Raw genomic sequence first — 27,146 nt, forward strand, 5'->3', positions numbered from 1 at the left:
ACAGCTAGGTGTCCAATTACAAAATTCTGTGAAAAATTAAAGGTAGCCCCTCCTCCCTAAGCATTTGGGTCACTCCTACGAGAAGCTGGATATGGCTTACGCTTATACCGTAACGTCCAGCACTGGACATTGTCCTGTATCTTGTTACAATAACATACGCTCCAAACAATCTTCCTACTCTGCAAACAGAATACACCTGTGATGCTTCAATGTGATACATCCTCCTCCTTTTCAGCTTTATGAAACCAACAGAGGATATGCTTTCAGCATCTCCGCTCAATTTGGCCAAAAATTTCAGCAGAGCAGGGCAAGGGAAAAATCTAAACGTATAAATTCCAAATTCAAGCAACATTAAGTACATAATTTAATATGCATCCTACAGTAAATACACCAGCACATATGCTGGCTTCTTGTTTTTCTGCGAGGAGGCTTTGCACTGAGCAGTAATTATTCTCAGTCTACTTCTGTGGTTGTCTTCCCCAGTACCATATGTCTCCGAGTCACCAATCCAAGCAACGTGATAACTCAAAGCATATTATGTTTGTACTTCAACTTTGTACGACCCGATTTTCACTGCTAGTCTGCCATCCTGCATGAGAGAAAGATGGGCACCTGAATGCAGTACAGCCTATTATTGCTACCACTTAAGCAACTACATTGCTGTCTGTCAACATGCATCTTCCATTTATTTTATTTTTTGTTATTAGATACTTCCTCCTTAAACATCTCTCCCCATGAAGAAGGGACAGAAGGAACATTCTTAAAATGTTTTCTGAGGCTAACAATCTCCTATCTTCTTCACTTACCTCCTGTAAGCAAACCTCTCCAAAAAGGAGATGTCCTGGGGTTCTTTGAGGGCATTATCCCTTCTTGTCACAAGGGAACCTTCTGAGTAAAAAAGGATGCAGATATCGGCCTGAGAGCTGATTGGGAATCTTGGAAGGGCAGCGGATGAGACTAGGAAAGCAACAGCAATCAGGGAGCTGTGCTCAAACACGAAGGCTCCCTGACTGTCTTTTCAGATCCTGAGGATAATAATGACTTCCATCTACATCTCTGGAGAAGCAGGGAGAAGAGCATAACTAAGTTTTGCCATCAGAGACATAACCATACACAGGTTCTTGGATGCGACTTCCCTCTTTGTCATCCTGTCTCCAAGCTTTGCTACCCTCCCAGGGACTCTAAAAAGAAGGAACACTATTTTCTCTGCCTCAGACCCCATTTGTTTCATGCCTGCTTTCATGCCTTCATTGCCACGATAACAGTAATTTAACTTAAATTAGGTTATATCTTGCTCAAAAAACATTTATCAATTCTGTCCGATTCCTTTCCTGTCCAGAAAAAGGCATGCAAGAAAAGTAAGGATTCCCCAGCTCTGAAAGAAATACTTTTCCATCACGCTAACCCTGAAAGACTTTTATCAAAGGCTGCAGCAAAAGGCACCATGTTTTCCTTTCTATCACGTTTTTCTCAGACTCTTTCACTACCTGAAGCTAACTTCATCTAGTGCAAATAACCAACAAAAGGAAGCCAAACTGAGGGGAAAAAACATCCTCCAAAAGTCAAGGAAAGTGTTCTCCAGATGTTGATGACTCTTTCAATTTAGCTGTTTATATACAACTCAGTCTAAAACTTGATTTTCACCGAAATTTCTTCAGGGGAGCTGCAAGAAGGGAGGTCTGAATAAACTGCAGCCTAATAGAAAGTAGAATAAATACAAAAATAAAAAATTTAAGTAAGCCAGAAAGTAGAGCATTTCCAAGCTGTCAGCAACTGGCAGGGCAAGTTCTGCTTTCTTCTGTCTAAAAAAAGGGCAAGTTTACAGTAGTGAGGTCTAGCCTCCTTAATCAGCTGGCAACCAGACGCTGCCAGTAATAAGCTAACACAGCAGGCATACATTGCCTGAGATATTTGAAGTAACTTGAGCAAATGGAATGGAGCCACTGGAATCTACTCCCATCTTTCTAGGCAGACCGAAGGACTTGACAGCCAGAAGAGGAAGGGGGGAAAAAAAAACCCAAAAACACACAGACAGACAGAAAGAGAGAGAGAGAGAGAGGAGTAACGGTCTCCATTACAGTTCTTCGGTGATAAGAACTGATGGAATTACACTAAGTGCATTGTCCTGATTTTGCTTTGGGAGGTCTGCATTGCTGCCTCTCACTGAATTAGCAACACTTCACTACTGTCATGCTTGAGTGCCATGTGCTCAGCCCCTCTTTCTATTGCTGTAAAGGAAGACTATGATGAAGAGACAAGTCCAGTAAACTGGACCAAAGGCCTAAGTGGAACAAGGCTCTCAAACGTGATAGCATTTCTTCAGCTGTGTTGTACACAATTATAGCAATTTACCAAATGCACAATGGAAAGAGCTATTAAAACCAAAGTTCTACATTCAAGTCACGCAAAATAAATATTGCATTCACACACCTTACATGTTTACTCCCTCCCCTTCTCATTAAGGGGAATAGTTTCTTTCCACAGAGTGGCAGGAGAGAAAAAAAAAAAATGCCCGTACCTGACCATAATCTGTCCTGAATACGATGACTCCTTCCGCACAGGAGTGAACAGTACTTGGATAATGCTGATCATTTTCTCGCAACCAGACCCGAGACCCCTACAATAAATAATAAAAAAAATAAAGTTACAGATGGCATAATTCAAAGCTGATCAAAGAATTCCACTCAAATATTTTTCTTGAGAAATATTTATCAGGTAAAAGGAGAGAAAACAAAGGCAAAATCCAAAGAAGCAACTGAAAGACAGGAATAAAATAATCTCTTATCAAACATTTGTCAGTTAATGCTGAGACAGTTTTGTCTCCCCTTTTATAAAAGTTCCTAAATGCCAGCAAGAACAGCTGGAACTAATTCACTCAGTCATGTTCCTCATGTTAGTACATATAAAATTACAAACTAGTGTCCGACTTTACACACAGTTTATAAGATCTTCCTCAAAGCTGTCAGGCTCACTACCTGTTTATTTTCAACCTCTGCTTGGATCAGTGCACTTCCACCCAATCATCTGCATAGGCTCCGTTTCACATTTTTTCTAAACCACTTTGACCTTTATACTGTCCTCCTCTCATGGCTGCACAAGAGCTCAGGATAATAAACAAAACAAACAAAACCACAAAACACACACTAGCAAAAAAGTGATAAAGGAATAATAATGTCTAATTTTTAGAGCTAGGGAGGCAACTGAAACACAATCAGCCACCTACACCTGTCTATTAAGACAGGGTAGGCTCAGGCTATTTTAATTTCCACCTGGCTATTCACAACCCTCCAAGGTAGATCCAGCAGCCAGAAAGCAGAAGTGTACAGTGCTAAGACTAAGAAGGGAGGCAGATGTGGGAGGGAGCCTCCTCTACGGGAGGGGGAACCTACAGCTGACAGTACGGCTGTAGTTGTAGTGAGACTACAGAAGAAAGCAGCATCCAAAACATCAACAATACCCACTGAAGTTGCTTCAGTGTAGAAGAAGCCTTCAGTTGCCACCAAGATATTCAGCAGCAGCACCCCAATGGTCTGACTTTAAACCCAAACTACACTGTCATTCTCCAAAACTGGATAGCAGGCTCCACATCAGAAAGGCAGTATTTTACAGGTATTTACAGAAGAGATTTTTTCATCAGAATGGATAAATTCTCTCCAGAAGTAAAGGAGCAGTAGAAAGGGATTATGAAATATCAGTGAATTTGTGTGAATGATCACTTAAGACTCAGTTCAAATAATTAACTTTATATCTCAGCATCCAAAGACTGTCTACAGTCTATGAATGTGTACATATAGAAACTAGATTTACAACCTTTCTAAAAGTTGGGAGAAGGGGGTTCCTTATGGACAATCAGAACAAGTACAGCCTTTTTATTTGTTACATACTGAAGGTAAGTGGCCCTATGATAGAGTTCAGCCGTGTTACGAGTTGGATACCCTTCAGATTTTACTGGATACACATTATTCTTGTTTCTATGTCGGGCAAATAGCAGCATCAAAAAGCAAAGCGATACTCTCAAGGAGAAGAAACTTTTGCTCTTTCACTTCTCTGAATGGTAGCAGCTTAACTACATACATACATACATACGAGTAGGCCTGGCCTTTTCTCCCTCCATCTTTTGGCAAACTGCATTCCATTTTAAAGGCTGTAAGCGTACTCCATTCTACCTTTGAAACCAGATGGTTTCCAGGTTCATAGCAAATCTAAGGCAGTTCAAACACGTGGTATGTCGACTTAAAGCACAGGGTCAATGCAGAGCAGGAAAGAGCACACAGTGTTGAGAAGGGCAGAGGTGAGCGGAAAGCAGAGAGCTAGCAACTGAAAAAGGCAAGAAGGAACAAGGGAACTAAGAGAACAGTGGAGAGAGGACACCTGAGAAATGGTAAAAGTAAGAAAGGATTTAAAAATTTAATCCAATGATAACAGTGAGAAGTTCTCCACCAAGATCCTCAGGTCCAAATCAGACTCTGGCAGACTAAACACCCTGACGCTCAGGGTACCTGTTTTGTTTTTAATAGTCTCAGGTAAGACTAATACGCTCATACTGACCAGTTTAAGGGCACCTTTCACTTTGTGTTTTTAAGAGGGAGAAGGGCTGAAGTGAAACCAGACATGCTCCAACAGATACAGAAGCCTTTTCATCCGCACAGTGTTTCAGAGCTACCAGATGTTTGCTTCCACAGCAAGCCATTCATCTGAATTTTCTCTGCTACGTTTCAGTTAAAGCCAACAAATAAAAAAAATAGGTTTTTCTTCCTATGCCTTTAAGTACAACACAGATTCAAGAGTGATGACAACTCTGAAGATGACATCCTCAGTATTGAGCAATATTTACCACAGCTACAAGTGCAGCAGACAAAGGCTTTTTCATATTAACTACTGAAAAGCACAGCTGTTACCATCAGCAAACAGTCTGTAAATCACCCACCCACCCCCCCCGCCACGACCACCACCACCCCAGAGGGAGTCCCTCCCTCACGTATGCGGTACCAGCTCCCACAGGATCCCGTTGTTCCCATATGGCTGCACGCCCTTCTGAACCAAAGCATCCTGCCTACTGACGACAGAAGCGGGCTGCGAGGTAAAGCTGACACTTGCAGCTGCCTGTCAACTCGACAAGCTCGGTTCCCAGCAGCCAGCTGCTGCCCAGGAAGCGTGGCTGCCTTCGCCACCTTGCCAACTGGCTCTTGAACGTTCACGTTTTCGTTTGCTCCCTATGCAGAAACAAGCCAGCCACACGGGCACATGCCTCCTGATCAAATACAAGTTAAAACCGCACTGTGTCCTCTCACGGACGCACACGGACTCAGGTCGCTCAGTTTATCAGAGCGGAAAGAGGACACGGAGCAGTGCAAGAAACAGGCTCTTCCTCCGCACGCTGCTCCTCCTTGTGCAGCTGTGCTCCCTGACAGGCAACGCATTAGGCCCTGGCTTGCTGTTACCTCCAATACTGTCTCCTAAAACAAACTGATTTCTGAAGTTCCCCTTGCAACAAGGGGATTTTCAGAAACTCCTTTACAAATAAAGAGCAATCTGCTACAAAAAACATGTATGTCAACATGCTATACACACAACTGGCGTAAAACATATTGCATACATGTGCACACTCAAGTATCTACTAAGCACACTCTACTATATAAAATGGTCAGAGCAATTGGAACAAAGTCTTTTCCTCATTTTTTTTTTTTTAACATCCTTAGCCTTGTCATTAAACCTACGTATCAAACAGAAATACTTATAAAAGCATTATTAGACATAATACTCCTACATTAACATAAGAGACTAAAAGAAAAAGAATATGGAGCCTATAAAACAACCCCATTCAATCTGACAATCACTGTTTGAATATTTTTATTATTAATGGAATCATCCTGGCATGAAACCGAAGTAATGGCATGGTTCAAATCGTGGCAAATGTCCCCTTGGTCAGGATCCTCTGTCTTGACAAAACGTTCCCACAAGAGCAAGGCATAACAAAGCTTCCCCTCACTCTGCTTTCTTCTCCTCTCCCAACAACTTTAATGAAGGTGACCGACGCTGCCAAGCTGTGGAGACCTGACGACTAGAGGGGTGGAGGCATGTGTTACAGTCACCACAAGCAGAGAAGCAAATTTGGCCCTGGAATCCCAGAGAGATGCTTTAGCTAGTTTATTGCTGGGCAAGAAGCATCTGCACTGGTCAGACCCCACCTCCTCCCTTGCGAATTTGATCTATCTAAATACATAAATAAGTTGCAAAAAACTATTTAACGGAACGAAGATGTGACAAGTTCTTAGAGTGCTTCAATACAAGCAAAACCCTGTCGTTCAGCTAGTTTATTATTTGCCAAAATCTCCTAGCTCAAGTGACAAGAAGTTTATGCTTTCAAGGTCAATGAAAAGCTTATAAACATTAAGCCACAACAATATTTGCCAAAACCTCTGCGTTCAAAATAGTCTCTAATAAGAAGAATGTTTTCCATCTTGAAATTAAATATTTCATTCTTCATCCTTCTGACTACGAAGGAAAAAAAAAAGCTGCCTGCACAGAAGCATTCAGTTGGTTGGGCTAGTCCTAAAATAAGCTTTTTAAAGCGAGTATGAAACAGTTTGATTTAAACAAATGTACATTGTTAAGGGTCAACAGCTACTATTCAGAGGAGGCTGGAACAATGCAGTTCACAAAGCCCGAGGCATTTGAAATGCAAATACAAAGTGTTCCCTGGCAAGGTAGTTCAACAATACAGTATCTGTCCAGGGGTATAGGGTGCGCTGCAAGACTCTCCGCTCAGTGGTGGGGACACTCTTCACAAGGGATTCCATACAAGCTCCACAAGTTAAAACTGTACTGTGTCTAGCTAGCTACGCAACTATCCTGCAATCTCTCTGCGATATACAAGTTACTCACAAATCAGTTTCGAGAACAAAATCCTCACTAATAACTAATTTATGGAGAAGATTTAAGATATACTTACATTGAGTCTTTGGATCTACAAAAGCCACAAGTGAGGCTACTTTGATTAAAGAGTCCAAGTTTGTTTTTATTTTTCAATTCTCAAGCAAGTACAATGAATGGTGTTTTGAAACTGCCCACCATCTCTGGCAGGTCATTTTAGAAGGATGTCAACAACTCTGAAGAGGGTCTATATGTTTAGTTAAACTCCACTAAAGAAAGTTAAGTTATAAACTTCAAAAGGTCACTGAAATAAGATTCTGAGTTGCCCTTTCTTAGGCACGCAGAGCCTTCAAGTTACCTGCAACTGCAGAGAATAATGCTACAGACATCCTCACTCTGAGGTAAAGTGAGGACTGACCTGCAGCCCTTTGAGGAAAGGAACAGAAACCAAACTGTTTTAGTCTGAAGGCCTCCTGGATAGGTGTGAATAACTGCCGACAAAGATTAACTGGAAAGGCCAGCTTCTGTATCTGTTGGAGATCCAGCCACTGCAGCCTGTGAGCCAGGCAATTGTGCAAATATCAGCACAAGACTTGTATGAGGAAGGACTCCACCGAACGCACATAGCAGTGCATATTGTTCTAAAACTATTTTTAGAAGAGAAGCCTGATAACTTTGTTACTTTAGAACTCCCTGACAAGCAATTTGGCATACTGCCATTCAGCTATTCTATGATAAAAGTGTGTGGGGGGGGGGGGAAATCAAGCCAAAAAGCATGTATTAAAGCCCAATGTTTTTTATTTCAGCAAGTGAGCTTGTAAAAACATTTAGAATAGCATTTATAGAAGAGCAGCCATATGCCATCATTTCTATAGCAAATAAATTTCTCTGCAAAAGGGAGAGGAATTGTTTGTAAATCTCACAGCTGCAAACCACCCAAAGTTGTCCCTGGTCCTTGCAGATTTCACTGCTGAAAATGGAAACATTATTACTTGTATTCTTCTGTATTTTATTCTCAGAGATGCTGAACCCTACCCCCCCCCCCTTTTTTTTTTAACCTTCTAGTTTAAATATGCTCTGGAAATCACTGAATTAGCTAAGCAGTTTATCTCAATCAAGTAAAAAGGAAGAGCACTCTTGACAAAATTATGCTTTTGCAAACAAGCTAGATTTTGTATGTATAAAGGTTGTATGCTGAACAAGTAACTGCTTCTACAATAATTACATTGTTATATATAAACTAAATATACACATGTATATGAACGTACTGTACAACAACTGTGTCTTCATCCAAGTCGAAATGCTACTCATTTACACGTTATAACGTAAAACCAGTTGTCTCACCAACGCTCCTGTTAAAACTGTTTCAAATCAAAGACGATGAATGTAGGTTATGCTGTATCTGCCAGCCAAAAAGTATTCCATCATTAGGACTTGGCAAAGCAAAAGGAACAACAGTCAATATGTATTTAGAGGACCTTTCATTTACGCAGTCCAGTAGCTTGGCTATAAACGTAAAGTTCGAGACAGGTATAGATGACACTTAACGAGGTCAAGCTACCTAACAACAAACCCACATTTATCTTCATTCCTCATCACTACTAACTCATACATTGATCACGAGGAGAGCCACAGGAAGAAAGCTGCTTTCCAGACAAAAATATAACTATGTAAATCTCATGATAATAAACACCTTTGCTTCTGAAAACATTGACTTCATTACTACTGAAAACTCTCCAGTATAGGTACCCAAAATCTTATGCTGGGTGCGTGCCAGGCTAGATCAGTGTGCTAGTCAGTGGCAAACTCAGGTGAAGTTCACCGGAAGCTAGATTTCACATCTCTCGCTGACTTCAACTCAAAAGGAAGCGCTAAGCCTCTTAAACAGAGAGCCAGACCTGTTCTTCCATACGTAGGCCCAGAGAAACAAACAAATGGCAAGACCCGCTTGTCTCTCATATTACTTTGTAATTTATAGTATTCCACTGGATCTACATCCCCTTGTTTGCAAGTACCAGTTTTCCCCAGCTTAGCCTTCCTGTTCTCATCAGCAAAACGTTTCCACAAAGATTTCAATGGTGACTGAAACATTAAGCACACAAGTCTGTGTACACAACCACTGCACAACCTATGAAAGGGAAATAAGTTAATATTCCAGAAACCAGTTTAAGATAACGTCCTTACTAAAGCTCTGCTTCTCTCCAGGCATTCTCCCGCTACTCTTGTTAAGAGTCAGAAAACCAGCAGTTTTCTTTCAGCAGAGGTAGAGTGGGTAGAGATGGAGGGAGCTGCAAAGGAGTAACTGAATCCAAAGTCTCTGCAGACAGCAAGCAACAGCACAGCTTTGGAAGGTACCTGCCTCTTTAATCTGAATCCAAGTATCTTAAACTCAACTTCATGAAGTGACTACACGCTCAAATCTAGGCACACAATTTTTAATCCAGCTGAATGGGATCCAAGTTATTCTCAAACACTTACGGCACTAACTACAATTTCCTTAGAGCACACAGGAGCAAACTACTGACACCTTTCTCTCAGCGACTTAATCCTGCCTCCTAAGCTATACTGCTTTATTTTACTGTTTTAAAGCAGAACAAAAACATGGAGATATTTACATGGGAGATAAGCACTGCTTAGGGGGTTCGTTTCATGCAGAATAAAATCTCCTTGAAAGCTAAACGTTTCTGCTGTCTATCCAAACCCCGCAGCAGATCAAAGCATCAGCTCTTCAGCTTCTGAGGTCTGTGCAACAGCTGCTGATTAACCTTGAACAGAATCCATCTCCTTCTGTTTCAGTAATTAGAGATAACGCAGCATCAGCGAGAGCACGCCGCATTAAAAACAAGTTACTCAATTAAAACATATACTATTACTGCTATGGACTTGAGAGGAACTGGAAGTAGGGGTTTTTTTTTGTTGTTTTTTGTTTTAAAAACCTTCCCCAGCCTTTTGAATATACCAGTGCTTCTTACATAGCATTATGGACAAGACCACTACTTTTACACTAAACCCTGATTTGTGTTTATTTATTTACTTTTTTAACACTACACTTTACTAGTCTCCATTGGTCTCAATACAAGCAGAACGTAGAGATTAACCTCCATATAGGCGCGTGCTTGCCCACCTGCTTACCTTCTGCTGGCCGATTTCTACACACTTACCATTAACAGACTTGGAGCAAAAGCCCAAAACAACTGCACTTCATTAACGGAGCTCTCAAGCTGTGGTTGCCAGCTCCTGGGGCCTAGGCGTACACAACGCTTGAAAATATTACCTCTCTTACCGGCAGACTTTTTTGAAGCAGCTTTATAATAACGTCAAAAGAAAATCCAGCAATGAGATGCCATCAAGTATTTTGGAAAGGGTTACTAAATCACTACACTTTAATAGGAGAGAGTCAAGCATTACCTTTACTTTTTGACACGTTTTGCAAAACACTGTCTCTTTGTGCTTTCAACCTACACTACGGCATCGTGGCTGCAAAAATATAACAATCAAGGGACTGAATCCCTAATCTGGATTCCTAGGAAGAACTATACAGTATTCTCCCGGAAACTGTAAAATTATCCTAAGAGGTAAACAAGCCCTAATTCTGCCTTTACGGATTCCAGAAGAAGTTTCATTTGTCTTTGATGACAGCGGAGTCGTGCCAAGAAGTCAAGTTTCTCAGAAGCGAACAAATTTTTATTATATTCATGACTCTACAAATATGTAAAAAAAAGAAAAAAAATCACTTTGCATATGCTGCCTGACAAGTTTATAAATCCACATGGAGGGGCATGATTTCTAAAATAACAGCCATGAAGTGGTGCCTAGCATGCTTTTTCCATTCCCTCCTTCAGCTACCCTCCCTCTAGGGGCTGGTGTCTGAAAGGCCAGCGAGGCTCCAAGGCAGGACGACTATCTTCTTTTTCATTAACCTCTTTATTAGGGCTCAGCAACAAAACTTTGCTCTTCAGAAACTTCACGCTTAAAACATTCTGTGCTACTGAAGTCGTGGTCTGTTACAGGCTGCCAAGGATCTCAGAAACGTTTTTCACAGTTGTTGTAAAACGTCCTAGTATTTTCTTCCACCTTTCTCTTGCCTCCCACCTGCACAGGAGACAAAACGAGGGCACCATGAGCTGACTTGTGAGCACCACATGGTGTGCTGGGAGCAATAAGTCAGAGACGGACTGCTCTGAAATAAGGGTTAGCTGCTGAAATAAGGGTTAGCTGGAGACCGAGCTTCAAAGATTCATATTCACTGCCTATAAATCCCATGAAGAGCCTTGTTGGCAAAACAGGAACTCCTGCTCACAAAGACAGATGTTCAGTTTCAATTCTAAACATGTTACTTAGGAAGAACATCTTTCATTTGAGTACTTAAAGGCTGATTAAATGAAAAAAAATTCCTTTGACACATGGATCCTAAAGAGAAGCATTTACTATTTATTTTCATGAGAAGGCAGATCTATTAGGAACTAGTCAACTCTTAACATTCTCCTACAGAAGATGTACCAGGACACTGACTTTTTAAGAACAAAATATAATACAGAACAACTATACTATGCTTCCCCCACCGCCCCCACAGACACTAGTTGTGCTGTAGAAACAGGCATATGCCTTGTCTAGAGTGACATTATTTTGCTTCAACCTGCTTTGAGTTTGTAAAACAGGTGAAATTTCTGATTAAGATAAATTTTCTACCATTAACCACTTTTTGCCAGCCATCCTTCGCCCCCCCCCCCGCCAGTAGAATTTATCAAAGTCTTCCTGCATCAAGAAACATCAGTAAAATACCAATGTGGCACCTGAAGATGCATACGAGGAAGTGAACATTAGCTAGGCAAGGGCTCTTCCGTGTTTCTACAAAACTGAGTCTTGTCTTTTTCTCTCCGCTTTCCCTTCCCCCGTCTAACCAGCTGGCAGCTCCTGGAAAAGTTACCGTCAGTCAAATGGGATTCTTCTGTGAAAAAACTGTTTGCATTAAGCAGTAGACTGTGCAAGGTAATAAGCACAGTTAAAACATACTCCCATGACTACCACAGCTTTCCCTTTCCAAGTTACTAGCACTGAAGTACAAAAGGTTCCAGTCTAGGTCATATTTCCACATTACCAATTTTCATGATCCTATTACAAGTTCAACAGTATTTGGGCCATTTTTTGTTTAAACACCTCCCTGCAACTCAAAAATATCAATTTACATATTATTCATATTTTCCTGGGTCAGGGAAGTGGAAGAATAGGTGAAAAGGGAGAATATTTCCAGCCTTAACTGTTGCAGAGAGGAGAAAATAACTGTAAGATGAGGGCTTTCAGACAAACGCAAACCAACACCACGTTCTTTGCCAATGTCCTTCCCACCCCCCCAACCCCATGTTTTCTGAAAATTAAAACTCAGGATTTTGGATAATCCCAATTCAAAATGTGGAAAAATAAGGATTAGCAAGATTGTATCCCAAGGCTAAGAAAGTAAGCATGAAAGGCAAGGAGAAAAGAGAATAATGGACCAGTAAGCACACAGTTCTTTTATTTATTTCAATAACAGAAGAGTTATTGAAAACTAAAGAATTTTAAATATCGGCATATAACTTCTTTTCCTACATTTTACTGACCGCCCTCGCTTTGTATTTGCAACAAATCATTCAGCAAGTTTCATTTCTGATTGCAGCTTCACTTTCACAATATGATCACTAAATGTCTCTTGTTTCACCACAGGAATTTAAGTATTTAAAGCATTTGAAGTATTTCGTTGCATTATTTCTTTAGATTGTTAGTTCACGCTTCCAAGAAAATCCCCCTCCCCCCCCCCTTTTTTTTTTAATCAATTTCATTTGGCAAGTTATAGCTCTCACCCTACAAATACCAGAACCCTTTAACTTTGCCCAACTGCCATGTCCTATAAAAGTTGACTGAACCATTTATATGAGTAAACATCAGTAGGATAAGGCCTTATTATGGTTAATATGTAACAGAACACAAAAACCAGGAGGAGGAAAAGAAAAAGCAGTTTGAAAGTCAGGAAAATCAGGATAGGCTATTGGACCTGGCAATTCCAACCACCATTTTACCCCTACCTTTCTGAAGGCAAATCCTGCTCATCTGACTACGTTAAGGAAAAAATTACTAGTTACCCTTTGACCGCAACTAGTCGACGGGTTTGCATTGTACCAAGCCCAGCAGACAGAGCTCAGGTCTTTCATGCCAGCAAGCTATGATGATTCATCTATTAAATTTCACCAACACCACCCACTCGACTCTGTTCATATTCCCTGTAAGTCAGAGGCAGTGTACTGAATCCAAGAAAAATATCTTTTACCGCATCAACTCCAACTGCTTAAATTGTTCCACAGCCTAACAGCTTACCCCTTCCACGCGTTCCCTCAAGACTGAGGGAGGGAGCGCAGACCTCAAAGGCAGCTAAGGGAATGCAGGGAAGTTATATGAAATAAAAATACATGCCACGTCCATACCTAGCCAAGAAAATATAGTTTTCCGGCTTGCAACTACTAACGTCCACAACTTGCTAGCAGCAGAGTTAAGGTTGGTACTGGAATCTCAGACAGGCACTCTCAGAACTGCCGGGTGACACACAGAGAAGCCAATGGGGATTATGAAACAACTCGAGGAGGCAGGAAACTAGTACTACGCTCCCAGGATGGAAGCACCAAAAACTCAGAAGGAGAGCAAGCAGCCTCAGGGCAGAGCACTCCCTCCATCAGAAACCCACCTATGGTGGCTGGGTTTTACAAACAGGTTTGGAAGATGGGATGGTCCTCACAGCTCTGATACCAGAGCACCACATTAAGACCCTGACAAAAAGGGGCAGCACAGCACCCTTCTGTGCTTTTCCTCCTTGTCTTTTACGCTTCAAGTCAACACAGAAAAAGCAGCTCCTACCACTGATTTGTAAGGCTAGTGTTAGCAACTTCCCACACTAATTTGTATGCTGTAAACCACAGTAATCACTGAGGAACTCCAAATTGCCTGCCTGGAGATCACCTGATGAAAACATGACCAATTAAGCAAAATATAATGGAACACTTTATCATTAAAGGGCAGAGCACTGACTTTTTCCCATGTACCTGATGCAGAAATACTAGCAGGTAAGCCGCTGGTTGGCTCCTTACGGTTCAGGAGACACAATTACTCGCAGCTCATGCATAATTTGGCGTTTACAGGGTGTTCAGGCACGCCACGGTGCCCAGAGAGGATCTGCTGAGCCCAGCGTGGCTTCTCACAGAGTACACATGTGGCCAGCCTCGCTGCAGGCCCCATGGCAGCTCTTTGAACGAGGAGGACATGCAGCAAAAACAAAGTCTCTTCCTTCTTCGGAGATAACTCAGGAGGATGTTTGCACTTTTTATGGCACCTGATATCTATCAGACATCTTTTGCCCTCTAACTTCCTGAAGCTCATTGTCTTATCCACAGCAACAACACAAAGCATGTTTTAAAAAACAAAATCAAGCAGACAACACTATTCTAACTAAATCCTAGCATCATATTAAAGAACTAAAAAACACCACTAAGTAACTTACATGAGTTCTACGCAGAAAGGCACATGCGTGTTTGCTGGAGGGTGCTATAAGAGCTACAACTAATCAGACAGAAGTAAGCATCTATAGGAGCAGTTAGGGTGTACGTGACTTAAACAGATATTCTCAAATTTTCAGGAAGGAGGAGGAGAGAAAAAAAAAAAAAAGTCAAAGGCTGACCCTCAGGTTAAGAGTCTCTAGCAGATCTGTAAAGAGGTCCACAAGGCTACAGAGACATAAAAGAGTTTATTCCCTTTCTCTCGGTTTTAGAGGAAATTTGCATTCACAGCAGCTGAAAAAGGATACTAACAGAACTCTCTGGAACTGCTGCATCTCCTCCTCTACAGCCCTAAACAAGCGTCCTTTCTTCTGCTTTGCTTGATACAAGCTTCTGTTTTCCGAAGCCCTACTTTCTTTTGTCCTACCCACCCCCATCGACTTGATTTAGATACCTGGAATGAACCACCTCCTGAGATTGCAGTGGATATTTCTCTTGGTTCTAGAGTAGGCTGAAAGATTAGCTGCCAGCAGCAGCTGTTGCTATTTCCTCCTTCTCCAATAATTACTAAGCCTCTTCCTTGTTTCCAAGTTAGAAACTCAGGAAGAGCTCCCAATAGATTTTAACGCTCAGCCGTGAACTGAGATATAAAATACCCAAGATTTGATCACTGTTACATTTCGATGTAAAAGAACCACTGCCCTAAAATTTCAAGAAAGTATGTCAAATTGGAGGATAAAAATCTATAACCCTTAATGCTTTGTTAACTCAATCCGAAATTCATTCGGTTTTTAAATAATGCAAGTTCGCTGTAAATGTTCTCAGTTCTAATCTTCCAACCCTGAAACAAACAGCAAAGTTCAAGTATGAAATAGTCATTCATGAGTTACTACTTAAAGGGTGATTGAGCATTTTTAAATAACATCCGTTGCAACAAGCATTTGAAACCACCTAAAATCACTTCCTCATCCTAGAGGCAGGACAGAGTTCTTGAGGAGACGGGGCAATTAGGATGCAGCAGTGGGAAAAAAAAAAATGAATTCAAGCACACTCTCTCATTTGTCTGGTAAATGGTGTACACAGAAGACTGACAATCAGGGCAAATCCCAGCTTTCCCAGAGGCTGGGTGACACTAAAGCATCCTGGACTGGTGGTGTTTTACATCAGTATAAATGACTACAAAACGTGCAACGTGGTAGAAAAGAGACTTTCTAATCCGTATTGAAGGCAAATTTAGCAACAAAGGTTACATCTTAGGTACAGCTAGAGAACCATTAAGTTCAGGAAAAAAAGGTAGTTTCCTGTATGCACTTTAACAGTTTTCTATCTTATCAGCTTTAAGCTTCTCTCAGAGATGAGGTGATGCAAAGCTTCCCGTGCAGACTCTCTTCCCTGCTGATGAATACCAGCGGTATGCAGCAGTTGCAAGGTAAAAAGAGGGCCTGAAACACTGCATTCATTATATCCAGCCCCTCAAGGTCACAACCCCCTGAAAAGCTATCTCCTGCTTCTGCATAGACCCCTCCTTCTCCTCGACCAGATATATTTCCTTTCAGTAATCCTACACTTCATTTGCATACAGAGCTTTGATTTTTCTTCAGTTCTACCACTATAAAATGAAACAGCTACAGGGCAAGTCACCTGACTCATTTTGGCAAGTTATTTTTTTCTTTTACTGGGATTGTTTATTCAAATTACACATAATGGACACTGACTTCTTTAAACTCATTCACCAGGAAAGTGCCAGAAGTGAACACCTTCAATGGAGGCGGGGGAACCATGCATTTATACCAGCACACAGAACATGCACAACCCTGCTCCTATCTTAGATATTCTCACTCTCACACCATAGCCTGGAATTTAACCTACTTCTAATCTGGTATCTACAGAGAAATCTTACAGAAAGTAACTCACAGGTTCCTAGGATATGCAACAATACACCTTTCTTTTTGGCTTCTAGCATCTTTTTCAGGAAGTTTAACATTTGCACCCCCCCCCTTTCAACAAAAAGGTTTGGTAATTTCCTCACTTGCAGGCACACCTAGAGATTTGACGCATTCCCATTCTTCTTCCTTTTTTCATGACAGGGACCGACACTTCCTGCATCATTGCGACACTGACTTTTTTCAGCACAAGTTTACATGAGCTGGCAGTTGTTAACAGGAGAAACATCCACCTCAACCTAGCACTTCGGGCAGGAGCAGAGACAGCAGAAACAGAGCAGTTGCTCCTGTAATTTTTTTTTTTTTTTAATGGATGTGTGTTGTTCTGAATTGCAGGCTGATAGAAGATTTAATCCGGCATTAAACCACAAAGCAATTAGGAGAGATTAACCAAACAGAAGTGATTTAAGGCATTAATATTTGAGAGAAAAAAATGGGCATTTATCCCAGAGATAAATGATGGAAACACAGCCCAAGCTTGGAGCTAGTCTTCACAGGGAAATATATGTGGGCTACGATTTCTGTTCTAGATTGCTGCTTCCTACGTGCACAAGCATAGTAAAAACAAGGTTGAACAGCTGAATGTCAACCAGCTGCAAAGGACAAAGGCCCGCCTCAGCCAGATGATTTTAATTATATACTTTATTTTCCCAGAGTTGCACAGGCATACTTAAAGGTGGGAACTTCCCAGTAGTCAAGTAAATTAGCCTGAGAAAGAAGCAGGGTGCCACTGCACTAGAGACACCTTCCCCTCTTCTCCAGGATCAGGCCTGAACTCAGAAAACACTGTTTACTTCTCTACTTCCAACATGACCTGCTCAGGCCAAGGCTCTCAACTCTCTTTCTTCCCCCCTGCACATCCTGGGAGGAGAGGCTCTTTCCTCCATGCAAAGACTTGCCAGCTGTGACTAACAGTCACATCTTCCCCCAGCCTGGAAAGACCCACAAATACAGGCTATGAAAAACCATGCGCCTCTAGATTAAAGAGAGGCTAGACCAGAGAAAGACATGAAAAGAAAACAGCTGCTTTTAGACAGAACAACAGACTAAGACTGGTGAAGATAATAAAATGAAGACTGTGACCCAGCAGCGTGAAATACATTTGCACGTGAAGTACAAACATCTTTGTAGAGAGCTAAGGAAGCATCAACACTGAGTGAGTGAGTCAAGTCGCTAGCCAGAACACAATCAGAAGTGAGCAGTTCTTTCTACTATGGCCATATTTTCTTCGAGAAGCAGCCATGTTTTAAAAATACGCTATCTACTACCTTAAACTCCTCACAAAATTAACATGTACCTCTATCAGGCAACAGATAGACAGCATATATGCAACATACAGCAACTTTAAATCTGACAGAAATATGTTTTTATCCTGTGGGAAAAAGGCTCTAATAGGCTTATAAATCCCTATTCTGCATCTCCTGGCTCCCTCCCTCACCATGCTGCCCTGGAAGGTAAGCTGGAAGCTTCAAGTCTACAAACTAGAGAAGAAGTTTCCACAAGTAACCCTCGGCGACCCTAAAGCCCAGGGAACCGTGATTTTTCTCCTAGCTGCTTCTGGAAATATGTCTACTCGGGAGCACGCACCTTTTACACAGTAGCGTTTTTATTTGGCAATAAACTAAGTTAACCAATTCGGTTGTAAATGTCAACCTAGACAATGCTGCAAACATCTACTTCCAGCAGGATGGGGCAGTTCCCCACTTTGTGAAACCTGGGAGGACTTCATAGACTTGCCCTGACAAGGATGTTGCTTAAAATTATTTAATAGTACGTGACCGCACAATAACTTCAAGTCAAATTAGCATGGTGCCAAAATTAAAATGCAAGTGTAGTGTTCAAAATGTAGCATTCCTGTTTCTGGCCTGCCCACAGAAGTGCTTTTAAAAAGAGATCTTACTCTAAAAAACAAAACAAACAAACAAAATCCACAAAGTCTATAAACTTTATAGTACCCAAATGCCTGCACAGGCTCAGATCTGGAATTTTCCATGGCTGCGTGACACAGTGCTATTAAAACATATTTAATCTTACACATTCATAATCAGATTTTTATGGCACTAAAGCAAATAAGTCTAAAACCGATATAAATACATTCCTTTGCACAATATTGCTAATAGCTTTCCCTATTTTCATATTAGTAGTAAAGTCACCCTTCATATTATTACACTGTGATTCAATAAATAAGCTATTTGCTGTTGTGTGTGTTCTCTTATTTTGGTTTGGTTTGTTTGGTTGGTTTTTGGGTTTTTTTTTTAAGCATTTAGGTAAAATGAAGTGACCTAAACACTGTTGAAAACAACTTTTGCATAAATGCTGAAGCACACAAATGTGCAAAGAAAAATATTATCTGGGCAGATCACAGAAGAACAGAAGGGGATTCAAGAAAGCCTCCTTGGTCAGTAAAAGTATGTGCTTGATTTCAGTGGATGTCAATGAGACACAGATATGTGAATGAATATTTATAAAATCTAGGTCTCGTCTTAGAAGAATGCTCAACCCTGGTCACCTAGAGAAAAGCCTATCCCTATTGGGTTGCTCTCAAAAATAATCACCTTTTTTTAAATGACGTTTCCAAGTATGTTATTAATTATTCAGGCTGCTTTAGCCTAAATGGTCTTTTTACTCTTCAAAAACCAAAAAGTCTAGCCTGTTGTTATTAATCTCAGACCAGCAAAACATCTGAGAAGCATCTTGCTCAATACTACCAGAAAATCCATCCAAAACTGCATCTGGTGCCCCTGCAGTGCTTCTCAACTCTATGACAGTAGGAATCATCGAAAGCCACTTACACTTTACTGCAAATAAACATCGCAGCAGCTCTGTGTTCCTCCAGTGCCAGCTCCATATTAACTTCTTTCAATTTCTGGTCAAAAAGATTTGGATTTAAACATAAACAGCTTTCCTTCCAAAGAAGTCATAAATAACTAAAAATGGAACAGTAACCTTCTGCTTACTGAACATGCTACCTTTAACCCCTTGCAGCATATAAAATACTCCATTCAGCAGGTAAGAACAAAGTTTTCTTCACCTGCAAGGAAATGAATTTAGAGACCTTGGGGCTCCACAGAAGTTTCATGTGTGCAGCAGCAAATATTTAAAACCACAAGGATTACGTGCCTGATCCTTCACCAGCAAAGTCAATGAGAACTTGGCCACTTCCTTAGCATGGGCAGTAGATCAGGTTCTGTATGTAACTAGATCTATTTGCAAAATAAAGAGTTTATATTCAAATATGTATTCACTGGAAAACAGCAAATGCCATTCATGTCAGAAACTTGTACGAATTGTTGTTACTTCAAGGAGGAATAGTGATGGATCCGTTTGCAATACTGCAATTTTCTCATAAATGAGCACAGGGGCCCACAGAGGCCCAACTACGCCTCTCTACCAGTGCTTAAAACTGAAATGGAAAAAGATTCGGGAAATGGAAGTCTTGTAGCTGTATCTGGCAGCTGGAGAACCAAGGCAAAAGTAGATTAAATTATTTGTTCAGGATCATAAGTCTTTGACAGATCCAGCAATGAAGTCTAAATTGTCCAAATTCCACTACAGCATTCACATGACATCATCTTCTCTCTTGTTCACGTGCTACCTGTTCTTCCCACAACCTCCTTGTTTCAGGAATCAACTTGTCTTTGTTTTCAAAAGTGACTAAATTTTTCTCATAGTCCTAGCTACTCATGCAGATGATGTACACTGTTTTTAAACACTACACAAATTTGTTCAGCTAACGCTGGCAGTGTGATGAACTGTGATCTTTGAACAGAGCGCCTACGATTCCCTTTCGTCTTTAGGTAGGCAAAAGAACGCTTATTCATACACAAGCGTGATTGTCAGAACCTCTGGATACGCTTTCACATATGCACATGCTTTCAGGATGCTTTCTTTTTATTCTGGGAGTTAAATCCCCACTTCATATTCACACAAGCAAGATCATGTTTGTAAAAGAAATGCAGAATCTAGGCCTACAGCTAAAAGTCTGTGGATAGGCATGCTTAGTTTTAATTCCCCAAGACCATATTAAGACCCATCTCATAAACAACCACCTAATTTCCAGAGGTAATAAGGAACTTTAAACTGGTAGTAAAACAGCAACTGGTAATAAGCCAGCTTACAAGGAGCATATTTATTTTTACTCCATATAACATACAAGCCTAAAAATATTTTACAGGTGTGCTTAGGGAAATAAAAATATGTGATTAGACTCAATAGTCATTTTGTTGGGAAAAGAAAAAAAAAAAAGATTTCCAGCAGAAATTTTTTTCCAACATGTTGATTACTGAATATTCAAGAAAGAGCACACACTGCTAATGAATCATCCTAAGTGCACGTACATTCACACCCTCTCCTCTTGAGACAGATGCGAAGGTGAATAACACAGACTTCACCACAAACGTTGAACATTGCTTGCCTTGTATAACTCAGTTACTCCTTCTGCTTTACACAACAAGGAATAACGTACACTATCATACTCTGGTTATGACTGCTCATTTTGAGGAGGCGGCGATGCCCAATTTGTCTTTAAACTTGTTTTCTATGCAATGCCTCCAACTTAAGACTTTATTTTCACTTAACAGCAACTCTCACCACACCATCTGGTGCTTGAAAGACACAGGATGGCACGCAATTACCCCTATCCACTACTAACGCAATTCTGTTTCTTCAACAGAGCTAAGAACTACAAAAAACACTCTCTCCTTCGCTCCTGAATTCATGCACTGCTGGGCTTCCTTCTTGCTAAATTAAAAGAAGCACTATTGAAACTCAGCCTTCTGTGGACCAATATGATATCAACATTTTCACTGTTTCAAAGCCAGTCATCTCTAAAGCTTCTCATGCTTCATAAAAAGCCAAAAATTCCCTTATGGTACTTCAGAGTCCATTTGAAACATCTCCACTATAAATACGACCAATAGTAACAGTTCTTCCATGAACACACGCCTGCACTGCACTGGTAAGGAGATGGCTTCATTACAGAAAGAAGAAGAAAAAACATATATTAAAAGAAAAAAAATCTCCAGCTCTCCAGAAATACGTCTATGAAAAGAGAAGCTCTACAGTCAACGTAAAAACCAACGTAATAAAGATACTGACATGGCTTAAAAACCTGTAGTAAAGTTAGAAAAGTCACTTGTTAACAAAGCTGCATCTGTGTAGAGAGCACAGAGACCCAATTGTGATACAGACTTCCTGTGCTATTGCTTCATGGTATGAACATGGCTGCAGAGACCACATCAATACTCTTGATTAAAGGAAAGACAAAGCAGTATGCATTAAGTGGGGCTATTTCACTCCATTATCAACTTACAAATTACTGCAGTGATGCAGAAAAAGCACTTCAGCATTGAGCAGTAAGCGTTAGGATAGCTCTACAGAAGCTATGTTGGATTCATGGTTATCACTACTTAAATATAATTTGTACCAAGATCAGCAATAGTTACCAGTGAATGTCAGTCATTTTGATCAGCTACTGTTAAGTGACAATTCAGAGCTTTGGGGGTTTCTCCAGGGAATACTGGCAGGGACAGTATTCATTAACTCTCCCACAGCAAACTCCGACCGCTTCTGGGAATCCAAGAGACCTGTACCCAGCTAGAATCCAAACACACAAGGCATTTTAAAACATGCCTAATTTTAAACACATCAAGACTTTTCTCTAATTCAAGCGGAACTCTGTTTCCCAAGTTCAACATGGGATTACCAACCTTGCTGAATCAAAACGTCTTCACTTATTTTAAGAAGAGCAACATCAGGAGCTGGACCTTTAAGGAAAGTTACACATCCTGATATTATGCAAGTCAAGGCATCAAATTTTAGAAATCCAAGGCTCACTGCTTGTTTTAGGTGGTTCAGTATCTTTAGCTATGATCTCATAGCTTAAATTCAGATCACTGAAACCCTAAAAGCCTCCTGCCCCTTTAAACCTACCCACACATGCACCTTTCCTTGGCAAACTACTTCCCCCCTCCTGTGCAATAAGCAGCCACTATCACAGCCACTTGTTTGGAAACTACTAACATCTGTTGATAAGAGAAGCAAGACTCATGGTCAGGAACAGTCTGTTAGCCTGTATTATCCACAGCTCAGAAGGGACCTTGGTAACAGCTCTGTAAGCAGGAAGTAACACGTTACCTGAGAAGGATTTTTTAAAAGGTAAAGCGCCAGAACAAGCAGGAAGTTCCAGAACTAAACTTCTTTTAACTCAGGATATGCCTGAGCGCATAGTATCTTTACAAGCATTTACAGTGACAGATTTCAGACTCCTTTGAAATGTAACACGTCCACAAATATACTCAGCATTAAGGGAGCAAAGGGACCTGGCTGAATTAATCTGACCCCAAGTCTGCACCAGCAAAAATCAAGGAGAGGTTAATTAATACTTAACTATTCATGCAAGGCCCAAGTTCCTTGTTTCATTATGTTGAAACGCAACTAGGTGTACAAAGGTAGCTGCTTCTTTAAAAGAAAACTTAAAACTAAACTAGAAACGTAATTTGCGGCAGCAATACTATATGCAGTACAAGTGAAGAAACCAAGCGACCAAGACCGTAGAAGATGCTCTGGGAGCCTCTCTGGAAAAGGTTTATCCAAACTCCCAAAGAACACAAAAACCCTCAACCCCTCTGGCATCGCTCCCAAACTCTCTGGAGAGGTACCAGCTCTTCAGGGCTGGGGGGTTCTTCCAACAGTATCACAGCACAGCACTATTTTCACACTGGTTTTTCACATCCCCCTCAGCACCACAGAAGTTGTCCCCAACCCTTCAGTGTCAATCCTTGGAGACTGAAGAAGAGCAGGAAGAAAAATGCCTGCTACTGCACAAGGCAAGAAGTCGGAAATCAGGTTTTATTTTCCAAAAGACAAGAGTTACAGATGCACAAGGGCACCAAACACATGAGGTGTTCTCATATACTCTTTTCATATGTCCCTATGATTACAGATATCGATTTAGAACAAAATTCAGTGTTTTTATCAGCGCTGCTCTGAGGGGAACACAACTTACTAAAAATGAAATGTATTCCTATGTTTGCTTATCTATTTCAGACTGAAGGCAAATACCATATGGCATTTCTGCAGGTTTTCTTGAAGAGCCCTAATTTTCCTTGTGGTGCAAATAGCTTTAAAAATAGCTGCTCTTGTGCTATCTTAAAAAAAATGACATGGCAGGCTGTACCTTAGTCTTTTCCCACATGGCAAAGATGAAAATCTGGAACAACCTCTCTCTTTTATTCATCTGAGAGTCTAAACGAGTAACTTTTATTTATAGACATCAACAGTTACCATTTCCTGACATATTTTTTCCTCCTCAATGAACCACCTAGCCAGTACAGAATTTAAGCCTTCAGCTATTTGCATTTTTTTGTTAGATTTGTTCAGGATGGTTTTTGAGCTGTCAGCACGCTTCCCAGGATACTGACAAATAACCAAAAAAAAAAAAAGACAACGGTTTTTGTTTCAGTTAACTCCAGAGACAGAAAGCCAAAAAGTAAAAGAGAGCAGATAAATGAATCAATTGCAGGATTTTTTTTTTTTAATGACAATGAATTATTTTAGTATTATTTGTTCTCTCCAAATAAAAGACATTTCCCCAGCTGTGCCCAATCACTTAATTTAAGAAACAAAAAGTCACATGCAAAATACAGGAATGTTAGGTGAGCACTATTAGCATTTGCAATAGACAACAGGGTAATATACAAAGACTACAAACACTGTATTTGGTTCTGTATCTGCCATGAGCATACAGTAATTGCTTCCCCCACCTTTCTCCTCCTTGTTGGTATAAAGGGAAAGGAAGAAAAAGCACACAGCATTGTAACTGGATTACAACAAAATCTCAACAAGCTAAATAAATATACTTATCCACAAAAGAAGTGATAGCATATGCAGCCATAGCTTTGAGCTTCCTGATGTTGCCTTTTCTTTTCTGAGCCCATATAAGGAGCATCCTAGCTTCCAGATAATTCACAGACCCTTTCCACAGGTAAAGATCTAAATGATGGACTTCCTAATGATCTCAAGCACAGGCTACCTCATGCAGAGCACTCACCCTGTCAGAGGACTCCTAATTTCTCCCTCTTCTAACACTTATACAGATCTGATAAAAACCCAGCCAATTCCCAAAGGGGAAACAGCAGCACCACGACTGTTCTTCTGAAGGGGAAGAAGAGCTCATCAGCAGTTACTAGTTATTCTAGTATTACGTCTAGAACAAAATTAAGGCAGAAGATGATCACTTGGCAACAACACTAAAGTAAAAATTTCAGTGTCAATAGAACAGGAAGGACAATTTTTATCACAATATTGCCACTACTGCAGCAGCTTTCTAAAGTATAACCCCAGACTTCTCGAATCAGCCTACATGAAACTATCCAAAAAACTCATCGTTGTTGAACAGCACAAAAAAAAGATTAAAAAACCCAACCCCAACAACGAAGATTTTTGAAGATGCCAGCAGTTATCATGCCAGAGACTCAACCACAAAAAATATACAAAGTACCTACTGACATGAAAATTCCAGTTGCCCTCAGCAGAGCAGCAGGAGATCATGTGGAGACATTTGGTAAGAATTACAAAGGCAAAAAAGTTTGGGCTTAACTTACTCAATTTACTCAGTTAGCTTTCAGATATGCTTCTCCTGTCCTATCAGTAATAAGACACTTACCTGTCCTAAATAGAGGACTGACCATAGAATCATGGCAACAGTGTTACAAAACTCTAATTGCCAACGTGCACAAGTTATTAAGCATGATTATGTAATCAAAAGAGTTGGTGAGGCACTGCAGAAGCACTTTTTAATGATCACAGATAGCAGAGCTGACCTCTTTGACAGGGCAAGCGGTCCCGCTAAATATCTGCTCAGAGTCTAACACAAGCTACTCTTCACAGTGTCCCCCAGGAACGCCTCAGGCTGCTCCCTTAATGACTGAATCTCGTGCTCAATGGCTGCAATTGTCCCAAAGTTCGCAGTCCTGAGCCCTTCTCGCCCCTTCATTTTAGCCACTGATTAATGCCCACCTACTCTTTTCTCATACTGTGTGTGAGCTGACCCCCATCTATATGTGAAGTGTGAGGTATATAGACCCCTGTGCTCCTGGACAACTGCAGCTTATGCTGAGTACCAAAAGTTGCCTCCTAGCAAAAAGACGAGAGCCCCAGGAAAACAGCAAGCTTTTGTGGCCTCTGACTGCATAGAGCAGTTTGGCACTTTCCAAATCAAAAATCTGCAAGCAATATAAATAAAGTGTTTCAGTAAGCAGCACAGGAGCTGAAGAACTCCAAATTAATTATTACAACTTGTATTTATCAGAGTCCAGAAGCACCTGGGAAACAGTAGATACTGAATTACTATCTGTAGGAAAAGGATCCCATATTTGAGCATTTCTCTTTGGCACATTAAGAATCACAGTAAGAACTGCTCAGAAGTGAGCTATCAACAATGGGGCACTAGAAGCTTGCAAGAACCCCACTGATTTGAGTGTTATCAAAAGCTTAGCACAAGAATTTCATCACACTACAGTATGCATTATGCTTATTCATTGGTTCCTGTACAAGAACCCAGGGAACGGACCTCAGTTTACTACTGTGCCAGAGCTGTAGTCATCTAGGTACTGAATCATCAAAGCAGAATGGTGGAGTTAAAAAAGAACAGTATAACGTAAACATGGAAATTAGCAGTAGAGACTCAACACTGTCATACAAACCAGAGAATCATCATTTTGCAGCAAACGCTAAGCAACTTCACATCAAAATTCCATCTGCTATCTGTTAACTTTTCAGATTTGGTGTGTAAAATATTAGCAACGTAACTGCAAAGGAAAAAAAAAAAAAAAAGGCTGCCAGGCAAATTATGCTTTATAGCATAGATTTGCTGTGTTGAATAGTTTGTTTATTCCTGAAAATGGATTATTAAGTATCACATGGCAGAATAAAATTCTCAGAGTTTAAACAACAAAGAGCTCACTTCATCAGACATCCTTCGTGATATACACTTTGAAAAGAAACAGGAAATGCCACCCTTCAAAGCCCTGCCATAAAAGCCACACTGATTTTCTTCTATGGAACATACAAGGCTAAATCGCTACACAGAGCAAACAAATCTATTCATTGTACTTATCAACAGAAAGCTGTAATAAGGAGATAAACCGAAATTACAAAACCACAGTCTATATTTAATAAGGGGAAGAGACCCAAAAACACAACCACCAAAACAAGAAGTCTGACCTACACAATCTTTGCCTACTTCTCGTCCTAGCCAGTTTTCAATAGAAGAAATAAGGAGGCCACTTCCCTTACCTCCTTTGGCACCAAAACCAGGGCCAATTTCACTGAACGCAAAGGGAAAGCATAAGAATCTTTCCAAAGGAACTCAGCATTTCTGTTGGCAAGTTGAGGAAGAAGGAGGATATATGCATGCAACATACAACATTAAAAACATACAAGACTGATATAGCACCATGTTCAGAATCCAGCTGCATATAAAGAACTGCCATAATGCTGATGCCAGAAGAGTTCATCAAAATAAGTTTTACGAAGCCTTTTGTAATGTGCTAGAGAAAGAAGAGACAATGGGTTTGGGGTGTCTGACTTCAATGACAGCTTTCAAAAATACCCAGCTTTGTAATTCCAGCTGAAGTTAACGACATATACAGCTCCTCAAACAATTGAGCCTCAGGTCTCTATCCAAGGTTACACTACTGACACCAAAATCAGTTCTGACTTGGAGACTGATAGCAGTCTTGGACAAATATGTGCCATTCTGCCAAGCATAACCACGTCAAATTAATTAAAAGAAAAAAATCATAGCACTTAA

General features: G+C 40.6%; 1 protein-coding gene across 1 annotated transcript in view; it reads right to left on the reverse strand.

The window, feature by feature from the left end:
- MYO10 (myosin X) overlaps positions 1-27,146 on the reverse strand; it is a 171,099-nt gene that overhangs the window by 133,654 nt on the left and 10,299 nt on the right. Inside the window, exon 2 of the mRNA XM_068931458.1 lies at positions 2,519-2,617. Within this exon, the coding sequence (XP_068787559.1) occupies positions 2,519-2,617 (99 nt within the window). The remainder of the gene's footprint in view (positions 1-2,518; positions 2,618-27,146) is intronic.

This window comes from Struthio camelus, chromosome 2 (assembly GCF_040807025.1).
Source record: "Struthio camelus isolate bStrCam1 chromosome 2, bStrCam1.hap1, whole genome shotgun sequence".
NCBI classification, from domain to species: Eukaryota; Metazoa; Chordata; class Aves; order Struthioniformes; family Struthionidae; genus Struthio; species Struthio camelus.